Genomic DNA, 18,777 nt, shown 5'->3' on the forward strand with positions numbered 1-18,777 from the left:
TCGCCGGCTGCCGTCACGCTGCCCGTTGGAAGAAGCTCCCACTTGGTAATGTACTGTTTCGTCGTAGACACTTAGAAACCGAGTGGGTAGAAAACTTAGACTGAGAAGAGGGGCAGTGGTGACGGAGGCAAGGCTTGGAGACGGCGGTGTGAGCTCATGAGTCCCGAGGAAAGACTTGACTACCGACTGGACATACAGCACTTAGGTGCGAAACCCGGGAGTGACACCCGAAGAATAATCCCAGTGCCCACACCGACGAGCAGTTCTCGCGCTAAGATAGTTTGCGCAGATAGTCACTGGTAATCCATGCGCCGACTTGCCCGCAGAAATACGTCTCGACAATAGTCGACGAGGTGTTAGGTTATTTATTAGAGGTCTGCGTACCTACGTAAAAACACGCTATATGTATTAGTCGTCTTGTGTATAAAGGTCAACAATATTGCATAAGTCGAGAGTTTTGGTTAGTTATTTTCTTTTACAGTCTGGGAATTTATGTACGTTGTAACTTAGCTTTTCTTTGACGGTGTACCCAGCGCCAAGCGGCGTGCCAAGTATGAGAGCACGGGCGATTGTAATGTTGATGTGTTAAGCTGCATTCACGTGTCTCATAATTGCTAAATGTTTCTGTTCGCAGACTTTCGAATCAGAGCCACGCCACAAATAGGAACTGTTTACGTTTTCGTCATTAATGTTGTAATGAATAATTTCTTGTATGATCAGTAATAAATGTATTCAGTTGTAATAGCTTTTTTCGATGACTTTTCGCCACACTCTGTTTCCTTCCTACTCCTTGTTCCCCTCGTGTGTTTAACACGAGAGGCTACAAGTTGTTTGCGTGATAATCATCAATCAACCACCCAGTTAACTTGAGGTCCTGTCCATAACGTTTTAATGTCTCTTTTTCCACATGGCGATGTCACACACCCGAGGGCAACCAGAGTCTCTACACTCTGTGAGTTGGTTCACGGGTAGAACAGTATGCCAACTGGCACCCCTAGTAATTTATCCTTATTCAACACCATCAGGAAGGTAGTAGCCGAGAATAAAAAAGGTTAAAAATCTACAATGCACTACAATCATAACAAGTTGAAAGATTTCAGTCGGCACTGTGATACAATATTTAATATCAAATTAATGTAAAAATCTAAAATATTGAGATTTCAGGCATAAAACAAACTTAAGTAGTGTGACATGATTTCAAACATACGTATTTGAAATCATCAGCTCATCATTATCTGATGGAGAAAATTTGAAGCCATTTTTAGTCCAAAAATGCTCCTCCAAATCTTTGTCAAATATTTGACAGTGTGAATACATCATTTTATCGAATCATAAAAAAATATATTATTTGTTCGTTGCATAGAGAAGTTAATTACAAATGTTAATTTGCGCTTGAAATATATCAGTTACAATAATACAACCCTTCATTTTATTCAGTACTATGGCTTTTTTTAAAATCTGAAGTGTGGAGTTTTAAAGTACAACATTGTTAAGAATTAAAATCAGAAAACATATTTGAAGTTGATATAAGTAATTCTGAGATGGCAATTTTAGCTTGGTTGGTTAAGTATGTAGCTACGCCACAACTGAGTAATTCAAAGGCATTTCTTATAAACATGATGGTATATGCTATTTACCTATTCGTGTTTTCGTTTAATTGGTTTGGTTCGATGAGCATCACCAGCTACTATTTCAACAAACACATGGAAAAACTATTCGTATCCAGAACTCCTGGCTTGGATGGCATACGGAACATTGAAGACTTCTGGATATTCGCGGAAGGTCCAATGCTGGACTCTCTCTTCCCTGAACCTGGTGAAATGGACGGTAACCTTATTGTTGGAGGACCAAGGCTGAGACAGGCGAAAGTTCGGAATAACTCGTGTGAGGTACATTCCCATTTAAAATACTTACAACACTCGTGTTATGGCCACTACACAGTCTCCACAGAAGACCGAAAAACCTTTGGTCCAGGTACGACCAGTCCCTGGGTTTTCTCCCATATGGGCAGTGACTATTACCAAGGTCTCGTCACGACGTATGGTGGAGGCGGGTATCACCTTGACCTGCCTCTTAACAAGATTGACGCTCTGCAGGCTATACAAGAGCTCCGGCAGAACAACTGGCTGACGCGAGGAACAAGAGTGGTATTCGTGGATGTAGTCGTCTATAGCGTCAATGTGGACAAATTGTTAATCGCCAAGCTGCTGGTCGAATTCCCTCCAACAGGTGATGCCCTACCGTCCTGGTTCTTTGAGGACTCAAATACTACTATATTTTCCCAGTCCATGGATTACTTTGTTTTTGTAAGTGGGATGATTAGCATGGCATTTAATGTTTACTTTCTGCTGCTAGAAGCTTGTAGGCTTGTGTACCTGAAGCTAGCATACTTCTCAAGATTCTGGAACTATTTTGATTTCTCTGTAGCAATTTGCAGCATTATATCATTAAAATACGGGATTGAATACTATTATTTAATCTCCAGTACCATGGCTAAACTTCCAAATGGTGTTGACATACCGGAGTTCGAGGTTTTGGCAGTATGTAGCCTCGCTCTAAGAGCGACAACTGCCATTGCACTGTTAATGTCATGGCTGAAAATTTTTTACTTCCTTCGAGTTGGAAGTAGCACTCTGGCCAAGATAAAGGTGTCTGTATGGTCGTGTGTTTTGAACTCCCTTGGCTTATTTATGGTCTTCATGCTTTTGGTTTTTGCTTTTACTCACCTAGCTCATCATGTACTAGGTCCCCACTTACACGAATACAGCACTGTCAGCATTACCTTTTCTTCGCTCCTCAGAGCCCTCTTGTGGGACTTTGATCTGGAAGAACTCCAAAGGTCGCGACCTGTGTTCGGACCCATGATACTGCTCGTCTACCTGTCGCTCGTCTTGACCGTTCTTTGGAGCATCCCTCTGGCTATCTTCGCGAGGTCGCACACAGACGTGATGTCGGAGATCTCAAGGAGGTGCAACTTGTGGGACCAGTGGAAGGAGATGGTGTGGGGCCAGTACAGTTACCGACAGGGGAAGGTCACGAGCGAAGAAGAGTTGCGACTACTGCTGGAACAGGAAGGCCTCACTGACGAGGACATGGCAGCGGTGTTGTCCAGGATGGGCGTGCGACGTGGCCAACATGTGGACTCGCATCACTTGCGGAATGCGCTAGGCTGCCTGCAGGATGCCGAGATGCTCCCAGAGTCAGCAGTGAGATGGCTTACTGACCTTCAACAGCGAGTGGATGCAGCAGGGCAAACTATGGTCGCCCTCACAGACAGAGTGCGCGAGGCTGTAGATGTGGCTTCTGGTAATGCCATGCTCAGCCCTTAGAGGTATATAGTTCCTTTATTGGTTCTATTTGTATTACTTTTTTATTTTATTCAGTAAACCTATCTTTTCTTTTTTTATAGAAATGTAACTGATATATATTTAATTGTTTTGGTTATAACATTGATCTAATTAAAATAAAGTGTTAGGGACATAATCTGGAAAATTGAGTTAGTAGTAGATTGAATGTACTGTTTTATTACGACTCCTTAAAGGGAAACGCACTTGCGTGTAATTTTTCAGTTTCTCCATCATTATCTTACTCTGTAACAACTCCAGCACTTCTACTTTTCTGCAACGAAGAGATTTCTTTGTGGACACATTCTTGTTCAATAGTTAAGTGTAGTAAATGACGACTGTTAAATATTGTTACAATCATTTCCTGTATTTTTGGATATGTATTTTAACTTTTATTAGCTCATAACGAAAGTATGCACTTAAATCATCAATTATTATCCTTTCAGAAACTTACATTGGCATCTGGAAAATAGATCTTGCTTTTGTAACTGTAGAATTTTTGGTTAATATGTCTAATTATATATATTACCTTACTTCTTAAGCCCCACAGTAATCGAAGAGTGCGATGAAAGTTGACGCCGTCCCCCCTGCCTGATTTGAATTTACGTGAATTAGAAATGTTTTGATTAATTTTGATCTCAAGGGCGGGGTTCCTGGCCTCGTGGCTGCAGGCAGGGACGCGTCGGCAAAGGGCTCCCCGGGCTGTTATGGCCTCCCAGGACGCCGTATTAGTAAAAACACACACGTACTTTTAACTGGTTTATTCCGTCGCACACGTTACACTTGACACGCTCACGCGACTGGCCGCTTCATCGTCGACCTATGATCCACCTACACCACCCTCTCTTGGCGGTACTCGTTACGGCCGCTCAGTGGCCCGGCGGCTAGTACATTAAGAAGGGTAGTTACCCGGCGAGAGGCGAGATGAATGCACAGGTGAGCGGCAAGCCTGGTTCTGCGCCCGAGAGAGTCTGGGCGGGGCGTGATATGAAGTACGCTTACGGCGGGTTACACAAAGTTACTAAACACTGAAACAATACACTAAAGTCACTAGGGCTAGTCCCGGGTTCGGACCAGGTCCGGGTGTCCCACTCAGGTGGTCACACAATGGCGGCTACTCCACGTGGTGGCGAGGGCCACGTTATGCTGGGTACGGGCACGGCGGAATCCGGCGGGATATCACGTCCGTGACCGTCGCACGTCCCAGTTGATGAATCGTCCGTAAACTTATTCTTGCGTTTGGCGCTGTGCCGCCCCGCGTGGGCGATGAACTAATTCTCCGTGGGGGGTTTTGATAGCGTGAGGCGCAGGCACCTTGGCGGGTCGCCTATTTAACTTATGTATCACAAGACAGGCTCGGTGGCGAGCCACACATTATATTTAAAGACCGTACGAAATCTCATACGGCCGGTTAGGGCCGACCGGGAAGCTGTTGAAACGGTTTGACTATAATTACCTATTGTAGTTAATGATGAATTGGTGCGAAAGGTGAGTGCTTCCCGTGCGCGGGGCTGCCGGCCCTGGCGAGTCACCGATGACGACTGACTAGCCTCCCTGGCCACCGCGGCCCGGGGGGGGGGGGGGGGGGGAATTCCGCGCTAAACAGCGGAGCGCGGGAAGATGATTTCGGCCAGTTTTGTGAATAATATTAGTTTACAAAATGATTATTGAATTAACATTAATTATTAGTTATTTTACAAGTATTAGTTTTTGCATGTTTTATCGAATGCATGAACAGATTATTTAGTTGCGCAGTGCCACACCCGGCTGGGCGCTTTGCACACGTAGGAGGCCGTGACTGACGTCACGCCGTTCGGGGCACTGCACTACGTTACACGCACGGGCGTGTTCGAGGCACGGCACTGATCAGGTGTTGAGGACACATAACGGCCTGTGCTCTCAGAGGGAGCACCGACGACGGCGTCAAAGTTTATGAACTCCTCCCAAAACCATTACTGATATTAAAACACATTATCATATGAAGGGGAAAACTGAAATAGTGTAAAGTCTGTAAAAAACTACAGCCCACTCGCCATAGGCTCGGGATGAGCATGCTGATACCTGCCAAACACTGGCGGATATGCTCGGTTAGGGGCTCGGCTCGGAGGGAACTGCTGTCCCAGGCGAGCTGAGCATGCTGGTACCTGCCACACACTGGTGGATACACTCGGTTACGGGCTCGGCTCGGAGAGAACTGCTGTCCCAGGCGAGCTGAGCTTGCTGGTACCTGCCACACACTGGCAGATATGCTCGGTTAGGGGCTCGGCTCGGAGGGAACTGCTGTCCCAGGCGAGCTGAGCATGCTGGTACCTGCCACACACTGGCAGATATGCTCGGTTAGGGGCTCGGCTCGGAGGGAACTGCTGTCCCAGGCGAGCTGAGCTTGCTGGTACCTGCCACACACTGGCAGATATGCTCGGTTAGGGGCTCGGCTCGGAGGGAACTGCTGTCCCAGGCGAGCTGAGCATGCTGGTACCTGCCACACACTGGCGGATATGCTCGTTTAGGGGCTCGGCTCGGAGGGAACTGCTGTCCCAGGCGAGCTGAGCATGCTGGTACCTGCCACACACTGGCAGATATGCTCGGTTAGGGGCTCGGCTCGGAGGGAACTGCTGTCCCAGGCGAGCTGAGCTTGCTGGTACCTGCCACACACTGGCAGATATGCTCGGTTAGGGGCTCGGCTCGGAGGGAACTGCTGTCCCAGGCGAGCTGAGCATGCTGGTACCTGCCACACACTGGCGGATACGCTCGGTTACGGGCTTGGCTCGGAGGGGACTGCTGTCCCAGGCGAGCTGAGCATGCTGGTACCTGCCACACACTGGCAGATACGCTCGGTTAGGGGCTCGGCTCGGAGGGAACTGCTGTCCCAGGCGAGCTGAGCATGCTGGTACCTGCCACACACTGGCAGATATGCTCGGTTAGGGGCTCGGCTCGGAGGGAACTGCTGTCCCAGGCGAGCTGAGCATGCTGGTACCTGCCACACACTGGCAGATATGCTCGGTTAGGGGCTCGGCTTGGAGGGAACTGCTGTCCCAGGCGAGCTGAGCATGCTGGTACCTGCCACACACTGGCAGATATGCTCGGTTAGGGGCTCGGCTCTGAGGGAACTGCTGTCCCAGGCGAGCTGAGCATGCTGGTACCTGCCACACACTGGCAGATACGCTCGGTTAGGGGCTCGGCTCGCAGGGAACTGCTGTCCCAGGCGAGCTGAGCATGCTGGTACCTGCCACACACTGGCGAATACGCTCGGTTATGGGCTCGGCTCGGAGGGAACTGTTGTCCCAGGTGAGCTGAGCATGCTGGTACCTGCCACACACTGGCAGATATGCTCGGTTAGGGGCTCGGCTCGGAGGGAACTGCTGTCCCAGGCGAGCTGAGCATGCTGGTACCTGCCACACACTGGCAGATATGCTCGGTTAGGGGCTCGGCTCGGAGGGAACTGCTGTCCCAGGCGAGCTGAGCATGCTGGTACCTGCCACACACTGGCAGATATGCTCGGTTAGGGGCTCGGCTTAGAGGGAACTGCTGTCCCAGGCGAGCTGAGCTTGCTGGTACCTGCCACACACTGGCAGATATGCTCGGTTAGGGTCTCGGCTCGGAGGGAACTGCTGTCCCAGGCGAGCTGAGCATGCTGGTACCTGCCACACACTGGCAGATATGCTCGGTTAGGGGCTCGGCTCGGAGGGAACTGTTGTCCCAGGCGAGTTGAGCATGCTGGTGCCTGCCACATAGTGGCGGATATGCTCGGTTAGGGGCTAGGCTCGGAGGGAACTTCCATATGATAGTGAGCCGAGCTGCTGAGGGCAATGCGACGAATAAAGTGGGAGGACATAACTGACAGATTTGTAAAAACGGGTTTAAATCCCAGTGTAAGCTGTTTCAGTCGTACTGCCTGCCCTGTGCTCTAATTGCCACAGTTTGTATATTGCATACACAAAGAGTGCTCATGAGATTTGGAAGATGGTGCACTTTTGTCTTTTTGAGTTTGGGTTTCTAAGTTTTAATTACTCGGCTTGCAAAATGTGATGATGATGATGATGATGATAGTTGGTTTGAGGCGCTGTCGCGGTTGACACTCCCGTTGTCACACCACCACAAGTTAGACACCCGTCTGGGAACAGCCTTCAACACTCCAATCTTGTTTATCTTTTTTAAATTATTATTTTGCACGCTGCTCCGATAAACGAGTGCCCCAAAATTCATAAATAAATTATTCAAAAAGTTTTTAGAAAAGGAAGAGAACAGATTAATAGTATTTAAAATGAAAAGAACGTAATTACTTAAAATGTCAAAAACTTTAATGAGACCATTTGCGCATGAGCATGGTAAGGAATTTAATTTACGACCAAATATCAAAAAAATTACAATTATATCTAAAACCTTTTGCCCTATAAAGTTACAGAGGCTTTTAATATAGCCATGTTTTAATATATACCAATAAATAATAAATACTGCAATAAACGCATAAATAAATTCAGACATTAATACAAAAACCGTTCTTAATATATATATATATGTATAAATAATAAATTACAATACTATTCAAATAAAAGTTAGTGAAAATTAATGTCACTCTAAAACATCTTGATTACACCCGGGTGATTTTATTTTACGACGCTTCATGGCAAGCTTGATGGAAGGTTCGATAAAAATGAGTACGAGGACGCAACATACACTCGACGTGGGAATTAGGGTCTTTTGGCAAAAGTTATTTTTAAATTGTTCACTGTTATGGTGGGCAAAGTTTATATCAACGCCCCGGGGTTACAGGGGCAAAAGTTCGGAGCCGGAATCACTTACTTGGATTGAACGTTGTACGTCGCATCCCACCCCGGACCTCCTGGCCCGGAGTTTAGCCGGCTGTACTTTAGCACACATGCTAAATACTTCATTAACGAAAAATGTAGCGTGGACTCTTCATCCTCTTGGCAGCACCCGCCACAATGTAAGTATTTCCCGAAGCTCAATATACGTCAGCTGATTTATGTTAAAAAAAATTCACGAGTCCCCGCCGGCCCAATACCACAAGCCATCACCGCGCTCGTCACGCCCGAAGCGCATACACGTTCACCACGGCGATTAGCTGACGACTCCCTCATACAGCTCATTCCGTCCCTCTTGACGTATTTCCCCCACCACCTTATTGCCTTGGAACAGTCCATTTGAATGTTCACGGGGGGGAAGCGTCGTACACCGTATTATGATTCAAAGTCCAAAACGATATAATTAAATATCAAGAAACTAAACAATTTAAAAAAAAAAATAATATAAAAACATATTTAAAAATAAGATTAACAAAACTTATAAAAGACCAATACTTATAAAAAAAAGGAAAAGGGCAAATACTAAAACTAAAATTACGTCACAGCCATAATTCAAAATTAATTAAAATAAATATAAAATCAAGTGGCCATGCCACCTATGGCCACAGCGCGGGAGTGAGAGGGCCAGCCAATGCTTCAAAGTGTCAATGATATATATATATATATATATATATATATATATATATATATATATATATATATATACACACACACACACACATATATATTTTTTTAACTCGGCCAGGGAGGTGTCCACTAGTTTGACAATCATATGTGGTGCTAGTGTTCAGCAATTAATTATTGGTAGGTATCACTAAAGGTATCAAAGGTATAACTAAAGTTTTATAATATAGTAATATGTATAAAATGTTACAAAAACTATATAAAATAACTCAAAAAAGTTTTACTACGAAAATACAGAATAGCGCATGTTTCATGACGATGAATGAAGCAAGAAAGAAGTTGTAAAGTGACACATAAATATCTGCCCACAGTTTTCCGACACAAAGATAAAACTTGCATTTGGAATATATTCTACAATAAAGCACTGTTTAACGGAATATTACTAATTTAAAGGTTAAACCCAACAAATCCACAAAAAAATAAACATTTATTTTCAGCACAATAAAAACAAATATATCGATTATATAGCACCACATGCACTACGTTCAAAATCTTCTCTAACCAACTGACGCATCCTAAAAGTACATTATTTCACCGCAGTGTGCCGCTACGTGTCCTAAAACTTGCGAGAAAAGTGAACGGTTGCAATCTGCATTAAATCTCGCCTTCCCAGCCAGTTAAAAATATATTCTTATATTGTGTACACATTTTTGTAGTTCGTGTAATAGTAATAAAATAACCAGAAATACTGCAGCTTAATAAATTCCCAAAATTAGAAAACAAAATATATATTCAGATTAGAGAGTTTATTTTTAAATATTTCGGCCAAATTCCTTCACGTTTCGGGGGAAATGCTAATCATACTGCTAATCATTCCTTATTTTCATTTCTTAACTCCTCTGTCTTCTCGTCTTCTCGTACAATTAATAATCGTACTAAAAGTTCACAAACCTGACAAATATAAATGTGGTTGTCACGATTATAATTAGCAAAAACCGGGTCACAAGTATATAAATGATGTGTGTTATTCATATTTATAAAAGGTTTGTTTAAATGCTAGGTATCTTTCTATGTAGATATACAAAAAAAATAGTCAAACTGAATAGGTATATATAAATACATGAAGAAACTAGGAATTCTAAGTAGATTTCAAATAAATACTGCCCATTGTAGCCGTTTCAAAGGTGCAACTTGAGGAAAAATTTTACGTAGTTTTTCGTTTCATGATCCATAGACCCTAAAAACCATCGTCAACTAAAACGTTTATATAGGTAAGTGTCACATTTCCGTACCATGTAAACTATCAAATTAATTCTAATTTATTACGAAACAATGAAATATTATCTACAACTTTCGTCTGAAATAAGTTTTTATACAATCTGCCATTACTGCAAGGAGTGGAATAAACAGGGTTTAACTAACAATAAAAATAAAAATAATAATAACTTTGTTACTAGGCACACTTTCAGATCGATTCACGTTGTTTGCAAACCCTACAAATATTACCTAAAACATTTGTCTGAAACAAAATCTTATACAAACAACCACTACAAATAATAAATTAGTACTGTATGTTTAAAACTTTTTGTTATTGGAAAATGGAAAAGTGTAATTTTTTTTGTTAATAAATAAAAAAGCAGAGTAGATAATTAGGTACTTGCTAGAATTTTCGCAGTTGTTTATTTTATTCAGAATCTCACCTGATTATGTCAATTAACTGTTTAATATGCAGTAATATGAAACAATTTCTTATAAAAATTATGAAATTTGATATATATCTATTACTATTTTATTTAGTATAGACATTAATAGTAATGGAAATTAAAACTAATTACATATAAAATAGCGATTTTAATATCATTGCAAAAACAATGCATTGCATAGAGCAATGTATTTTAAAAATAATAAAAAATGAACGAAAAAACAAAACAAATATTTTGTTAAAAAAATTCTGTCAACGCCTACATAATATTTTATAATAATAATGTGGAGTTTTGAAGTGAAACACGGAAAAGTATTCAAATAAGAATATTATTTGGAAATGATTTAAGAGTTTAGATATGGCTTTTTTAGGTTGGTTATATAAATATGTGCGGAAACCGCATTGCAGTAATACGAAGCCATTTCTTATTAACATGATGACATTTGCTGTTTACCTAATCGTGTTTTCTTCTGTTGGATTTGGCTCGATGAACATCAACAGCCACTATTTCAACAAACACATGGAAAAACTACTCGTATCCAGAACTTTTGGCTTGGCTGGCATACGGAACATTGAAGACTTTTGGATATTCGCGGAAGGTCCAATGCTGGACTCTCTCTTCCCTGAACCTGGTGAAATGGACGGTAACATTATTGTTGGAGGACCAAGGCTGAGACAGGCGAAAGTTCAGAATAACTCGTGTGAGGTACATTCCCATTTGAAATACTTACAAGACTCGTGTTATGGCCACTATACAATCTCCACAGAAGACCGAGAGGCCTTTGGTCCAGGTACGACCAGTCCCTGGGTTTTCTCCCATACGGGCAGTGACTATTACCGAGGTCTCGTCGCGACGTATGGTGGAGGCGGGTATCACCTTGAACTGCCAAGTAACAAGATTGACGCTCTGCAGGCTATTCAAGCGCTCCGGCAGAACAACTGGCTGACCCGAGGAACGAGAGCAGTATTCGTGGATGTAGTCGTCTATAGTGTCAATGTGGACCAATTGTTAATCGCCAAGCTGCTGGTCGAATTTCCTCCAACAGGCGATGCCCTACCGTCCTGGTTTTTTGAGGTCTCAAGGACTTCTCTCTTTTCCAAGTCCAAGGATTATTATATTTTCGTGTGTGCGATGATTAGCATGACATTTAATGTCTACTTCTTGCTGCTAGAAGCTTGTAGACTTGTGTACCTGAAGCTAACATACTTCTCGAGGTTCTGGAACTATTTTGACCTCTCTGTGTCAATAGGCAGCATTATATCCTTGAGATTCGGGATCAAAAACTACTTGTTCATCGCCAGTACACTGGATAAACTTCCAGATGGTGTCGATATACCAAGCTTTGAAATATTGGCAAGAAACGGTTTTAATGTAAAAGTGACAACATCAATTGCACTTTCACTGTGTTGGCTGAAAATTTTTTACTTCCTCCGAGTTGGAAGTAGCACTCTGGCCAAGATAAGGGTGTCTGTGTGGTCGTGTGTTTTGAACTCCCTTGGCTTCTTTATGGTCTTTGTGCTTTTAGTTTTTGCTTTCACCCACCTAGCTCATCATGTACTGGGTCCCCACTTGCACGAATACAGTACACTCGGAGCCACCACAACTTCGCTTCTCAGAGCGCTCTTGTGGGACTTTGATTTGGAAGAACTCCAAAGGTCGCGACCTGTGTTCGGACCCATGATACTGCTCGTCTACCTGTCGCTCGTCTTGACCGTTCTATGGAGCATCCCTCTGGCTATCTTCGCGAGGTCGCACACAGATGTGATGTCGGAGATCTCAAGGAGGTGCAACTTGTGGGACCAGTGGAAGGAGATGGTGTGGGGCCAGTACAGTTACCGACAGGGGAAGGTCACGAGCGAAGAAGAGTTGCGACTACTGCTGGAACAAGAAGGCCTCACTGACGAGGACATGGCAGCGGTGTTGTCGAGGATGGGCGTGCGACGTGGCCAACATGTGGACTCGCATCACTTGCGGAATGCGCTAGGCTGCCTGCAGGATGCCGAGATGCTCCCAGAGGTAGCGGTGAGATGGCTCACTGATCTGAAACAGCGAGTGGATGCAGCAGGACAAAAAATGGTCGCCCTCACAGACAAAGTGCACATGACTCTAGAAGTGGCTTCTGGTGATGGCAGTTAGTGTTACCATGGTCAACCCTTCCCGGATTATGGTTTATTTACCACTTCGAATTATGTTTTGTTTTTTGTTTTGCCACGTGAAATTACCTGCTATTTTGTGTTATCGTTGTGAAACATTATAATCAGGATAATGTGGGACCAAAATGACACTTGTAATTTAGTCCTTGAAAGAATTTCCAGGTTTTTTTCTCAGAAAAAAATACTGAGTTGATATAATTTTATCTTGGCTCTGAATTGTCGGAACATCACCCATATGTATGTGGAATGGCTTCCATAATGTTATTGTTGTCTTAGATAGCTTTATTTCAAGGGGCATACAAAGCGTTATTAGTGTTATTTGAGAATTTTTGATCAAATGACCATTAAATTTGTGTTTAATATGTATATGCTTTAATATTATATGTTTCTTAAAATATATGTGTAGGATATATTATAACGTGCATTTTACATTGCGCTTTTAAAATAAAGTACATACATACCATTTAGTTAATAAAATTTTCTGTTTGCAGAAGGAAGTTAGTCTTTTCTATCATGCCCGAAATGTTTGCACTGGTTATAAAAATAGCAGGAATACCTGTTTGAAGGGAATTAGATATTAAATGTTTACGGAATATGTGTTCAGTTAAATTAATATGTATCTCCTTTATGTATTTGAATGCATGAAACGCACATATATACAATTTAAAAAATTCAGTTTCAATCAAATTTATTTCCTAAATAGCTCAACAAGTTCTCGGCATTTTGAGGATCGACAAGCACAAGAGAGACTGTGAGGGAAGTCAGTGTGACACAAGGGAATTCTTTAACAGAAGAGAGGAGGTAGATGGCAAGTGCTGGTCCTGTTCTCTGAAGGTGGTGCTAAGGCCCGCAGATAGCTGCTCCTTTGGGGCGAGTCTCCTGCCGTGTAGTCCTGCCGAGTCAACTGTAGGCGCATGCACAAAGCAGGCGAAGTGTCAGAGCGCAGTGGCAGAAACAGCAGTGGCTGGAACGTGGTCACTAGTGATCACAAGTGCAACTGGATTGGAAGATTCAAAAAGCTTCCTCGTGCAGCGGGGCGATATAATTGTAGCCCTTGGAAATGGTACCATTCATACTTTTGGTGGCGGTAACTAGTGTAAATGAGTAGAAACTGGAAAGGTATCCTTTCCGCTTTCGTAAAATGCATATTATTTTCTGCTTTAAAATCCTGAAAGTTTTCCATTCTGGAAGCATATCCCAAAATGGCTGCCATACAAGTAATGTATCGATACAAGCACCTAGTTCCTCAGTTTCATAATAGGTAGCGCTGGACGGGAGTGTCCACAGAATACCTTACCTAACCTAACTTAACCTAGCCTCGATTAAACGTTATAGGGAGCTAATAAATTAACATTTATCAAATGTAAAATTGTAGATAAGGTATTTTTACTGATGTGTTTACTTCATGCCATTCTTTCATCTGGCCTGTATCGATACATCACTTGTCTGACAGCCATTTTGGGATATGTTTCCAGAGGGGATATCTTTCAGGATTTTATGAGCGAGCACAAACATGTCGCAAACTGGAAAGGTTACCTTTCCAAGGGAATAACTTTCAGGATTTTAAAGCAGAAAATAACATGCATTTTTTTTTAAATCAGTTTATTTTCTGCTGTGTCATTGTACAGAAAATCCTGAACGGTATCCTTTTCGAGGGGATATCTTTCCAGTGCATATTTGCATTAAAACCGAAACATTTTAAGAAATCGGAATGGGTACCTTTTCCAGTTTCTACCCAGCTACACTACCGCGACCAAAAGTATGAAAAGTACCCTTTCCAAGGGGATACTATTCAGCCCCCCCCTCCCCCCTCCAACATGTAGTGAGCACGGGAGAGGACAACATTCGTCTGGCTTGGCACAGGCCGGGGCTCCCAGCGGTTAAATATAGCGCGGCCGAGAGGCACCGACTGTTTATTCATAGAGAGCTGCTCCATCCGATGTTTTGTTTTGAACATTGAACCACGCATCCACCATGCCGGATCCCATTGCCATTGATGTGCTTGCCCAAGATACGTTACTTGACCGATAGCTGTAATTTTAAACTCATTATCGGGTTAGATAACGAAGACTATTTAGGTAGCTTGGCTTATGGGTTGTAGCCGCGTCCTTGGCGAATAATAATTCACCGACGTTTCGGTCGACATTGCAGTCGCCATTGCTCCCTGATGATGGCGACTGCAATGCCGACCGAAACATCGGTGAATTACATATGCGCCAAGGACGCGGCTACAACCCAGAAGCCAAGCTACTTCAGACAATGGCCGTGAAAGCCTGCGAACATTATTGAAGACTATTTAGTTTCGTCGAAAGCTAACTCATTACAGACATTGAATATATATAATGTATAGAAGTCGCGAGCCCAGGTTAAATTTTCTGTCCGGTTTCTCAGAAGAATTGTTGTAGTTCCAAGCTCCGCCGCTGCGATCGCTTTCATCGCTGGGTATCGGCCGTATACGCCCCTGGTGGTATTTGGCAGAACTAGGTTAACCAGCCCAGTCGTGACATCATCCTTCACCCCCCCCCCCCAGCACCCCTCCGAAAATCCAAGACCAACGATTCAAATTACCCGGCAGGTCTTATCAGCATCGTTAGGCGACCTTGAAGAGGAGCTTCCTTTACCGTCGTTTGAGAATGATGAAATACCAAAAGAAGCTAGCCACGGGAATCACTGAATTATGGGATTCTGTACCCGAGTGAAGTGAAAATTAGCTATTAAAACTTTGTATTGGGTCAATAGTCAGTGTTCCGTTCAAAATATGGTTTTATTTTAAAAGTAAAATACTTATTTAAACTATATTTCGCGTTTGTACAAATTTACTTTTAGATATTGGCAAGGAAAATCAACATACCTTAAACAACCTTCTCTTATTCAACGTTATCTATTAAGTAGTAAAAGGGGTAGATATTATTTTAAAAAATTAAAATAAAAATGGAACCCACTAAATCAGTATTGGCAAGATATATATACATTCAATAATAAAATACGCATATTAAAATTTTTTGTATTTAACTTTTTGCGGTAATAAAAATTCAGGATGATTTTAGTTTAATTGGTTTACGTATATTGCTATATTTTCTAAATCACATAGAAAAGGGAAAAGAGTACATCAGTGAAAATTCAAAAATTTAGTTTAAGTAATACTAGCCATACCAAAAAATCAATATGAGAGATAAGAAATTTGGTAACTGCTCTACATTTCAAATAAAAATGCATTGGTTTCATGAATACTGAAATGTATGCGTAATAAGGCGTATTATGTTATTATCCTAAGCATGACTATAACTAAAAAAATTACAGTAATTTAAAACGATGGCAGTCTTAACATACAATAAGTGCGCGAGTCTTAGTTTACATTTTAATTGGCTTCTTCGTCAGATGGAAAAGAGTTAAGATTTCATCAAGGAAAAATATATCCTCAAAGTCACTAAACCGGGAGATAGAAAATAAGGTAGGTACTTAATTTTAAATAAAAGTTAAAATAGGCTTCCGCTAAACCAATTAAAAATAAGTCGTAAAAATATTTTTATTTATTAAATATGTTCTATACTTGACAGTTCTTTGTGTATAATTCTTCAAAAATCTTTGGAATTTAATACATACTTTTCTTAAAATGGTAGAATATCAGCAATACCCGGAAATTACGTGAGCAAAGCCACGGGTTATTAGATATACTTTTACTATAAAATAAAAACTATACATTTGTAGTTCACGAATGTGATATTTTGTTTATTGCTTCACAACATTCATTTGCCAATCACAAATTTCATCGTACAACTTGTCAGAAATGTCACCAAAAATGAGAGATAAATTTTTTTTGACGAATTTCAATTACGAGGAAACCTTTCGCAAGATTTTTTCCTTCGCAGTAGTCACTGGGACACCATTAATTTAAATTCACTAAGATAATAAAATTGTATGTATAATGATTTGTTTTTGTATATTTATATAACTTCCCAACCAATTTTTAATGATTTTCATGTGAATAAAAACTTGTAAAGCAATTTAATTAACTGTGTCATAATTCTTCTGATTAGATGGAAATACAAACTTTTCATCCGTAATATACGATGATAAAATATATTTATTATTGCAAAATAATATTCACTGTTCATAATAATTTTTAGTATACAATCCTTTTTTCTCTTGTGTTAAAATGGGTTGATAAAATGAGGAATTATAAATATATCACTTACTAAGTCCGTGCACAGATTTACACAAAACAGCAATGTAGATAATCTTTTTTGGTAGTTTCTAATTTTATGCCCTGAATAACATGAATGTGGTTGAATTCATACCAAAGTGAATTTTTTGAACAACTTAAATTGATGTCATAAATAAATATTTATTTTATATTAAAAATCCACAAACTGTTTTTAAAATATAATATTTATCACGCCAGATGGAATAATAAACAAAAAATAGCTCTTATATGTTGTCTGTGTTTAAATAATTGTATTATATTTCATGGAAATATTATTTACCTTTCGGTTATTAAAAGAAAATATATTTGTATTCAAAATACTTGCGCATCGTTTTTACGAGCATAACTTGTGTATCTAACCTCAAAGCAAGGAATGTAAAGAGTGGCAACTCAATGCTATAACAAAAACTCTTATTTTCTTTGGAGATCCGGGAAATGTGCGTTATTTATAAGCAACTTAACATAGTAAATCGTTAACTTTTCAGATCTATGTTGCCAAAATTGATTTTTTTTAGTGGTCATTCGTTACTGGGAATATTCACCATATAACGTTTAAGATTATTTATTTTGAATTACGAAACAACCAAAACATTATGTAAAAATGCTTCATCTTATGTTAAAAAAAATTATAAACTGCATAGCCACAAAGTATGACATCATACCATTAGTTTCAGTTACTAATAACATTACGTGCACGCGTTTGAACAGTCATCGCAGACATAGTTGTTTCATAGCTACCAAAATCATTCAACGTTGTCAAGAATTATTCCAAATTATGTTTTGCCATTTTACTCAATGAGCCACTCCGTTAACACAACATTTTATAAATTCTGAACTACGAATGTCAGTATTTTTTTTTAAGTTATTACGTTTAAGAAATTTCTGTAGTTTTCTTATAATTAAAACTTAAATTATGATGTTGGCATCTTTTAACCGCACTTTTTTTTTTCGGTGGCCGTACTCCTCCAATTCAGTTGCGCCCGCCCGTATCTAAGCGCTCGGATTTCAACAAAAGACACCGCCTCTCGATAGAGTGAGACAGAGAATTACGCGCATGACCTTGAAAAAAGCGACGCTACAGCGCTCTGGCGTGGAAGCTGGTAACTACGAGCACCCTCTTGTGGAAAGAAGAGCTGTCTAGCGGCGGAGCTAACAACTACCACAGTTTTGGATCCGAAAATTGGAATAATAAATCCTATCCCCTCGCGACTTCTATAAGTTATATATATTCAATGTTACAGATGGACACATCTAAGGAAGAGGAGAACGATTGCATAATCAATCGCCCATGACCTTCACACACAAAAAAAATCACAGCATTTGATTGAAGTAATTTTGGGAAATCATTGAAAAAAATAAATCAGAGTGACTAACCCGAGGTTCGAACCCATGTTCTCCCAAGTGCAAGTTCCGTTAAGAGGGCGTGAAAAATTTTGTGAGTTCCGTTACTTTTATGCTACAATCAAAAATCTTCAACACAATTTACTAAACCGACACGTACAGAGAATTTTATTTTGGAAAAAAAAAGGGGAGGGGGGATAGAACCACTTTGCCTGTTGTTTGCTTTAAATTCTTACCTTTTGTTGGTGGGAATAATAGATTTGTACATTTTTTTTTTTTTTTAATATTTCGGGAGGAGGGGATATATTCCCTCCCCCTTTTAATACAATCCCCTGCGTACACCACTGGTTGCACGTCATTTAGTATTTGCGAGGGCTGTGAAAATACAGGCGTTGTTGGTATAACGTTTTGCTATATATATAAGTTCTTCTGCCTCTAGCCCACCTTGTGTAGAGACGGATTTTATTTTAGGGAAGTTTATCTTGGGCTGAACACCCTCCCAAATTTGAAAGAACACTGATATCACTAAGGTGGAAATAACGGTGTGTTTAACTAGTGGTAAAATATTAAACAAACATGCATGCA

The 18,777-nt window shown here is 41.0% G+C and overlaps 2 protein-coding genes across 2 annotated transcripts; both read left to right on the plus strand.

Annotated features, from left to right (window-relative positions):
- Nucleotides 1-1,494: 1,494 nt before the first annotated feature.
- On the plus strand, nucleotides 1,495-3,492 carry LOC134542950 (polycystin-2-like). The gene has a single exon (XM_063387575.1). It carries the CDS (start codon nucleotides 1,542-1,544, stop codon nucleotides 3,327-3,329), a length of 1,788 nt encoding a protein of 595 aa, XP_063243645.1. The 5' UTR covers nucleotides 1,495-1,541; the 3' UTR covers nucleotides 3,330-3,492.
- Nucleotides 3,493-10,881: 7,389 nt separating this feature from the next.
- On the plus strand, nucleotides 10,882-13,013 carry LOC134543045 (polycystin-2-like). The gene has a single exon (XM_063387752.1). The coding sequence runs from the start codon at nucleotides 10,927-10,929 to the stop codon at nucleotides 12,628-12,630; it is 1,704 nt and encodes a 567-aa protein (XP_063243822.1). The 5' UTR covers nucleotides 10,882-10,926; the 3' UTR covers nucleotides 12,631-13,013.
- Nucleotides 13,014-18,777: the final 5,764 nt, after the last annotated feature.

Source organism: Bacillus rossius, assembly GCF_032445375.1.
Source record: "Bacillus rossius redtenbacheri isolate Brsri chromosome 9 unlocalized genomic scaffold, Brsri_v3 Brsri_v3_scf9_2, whole genome shotgun sequence".
NCBI lineage: Eukaryota > Metazoa > Arthropoda > Insecta > Phasmatodea > Bacillidae > Bacillus > Bacillus rossius.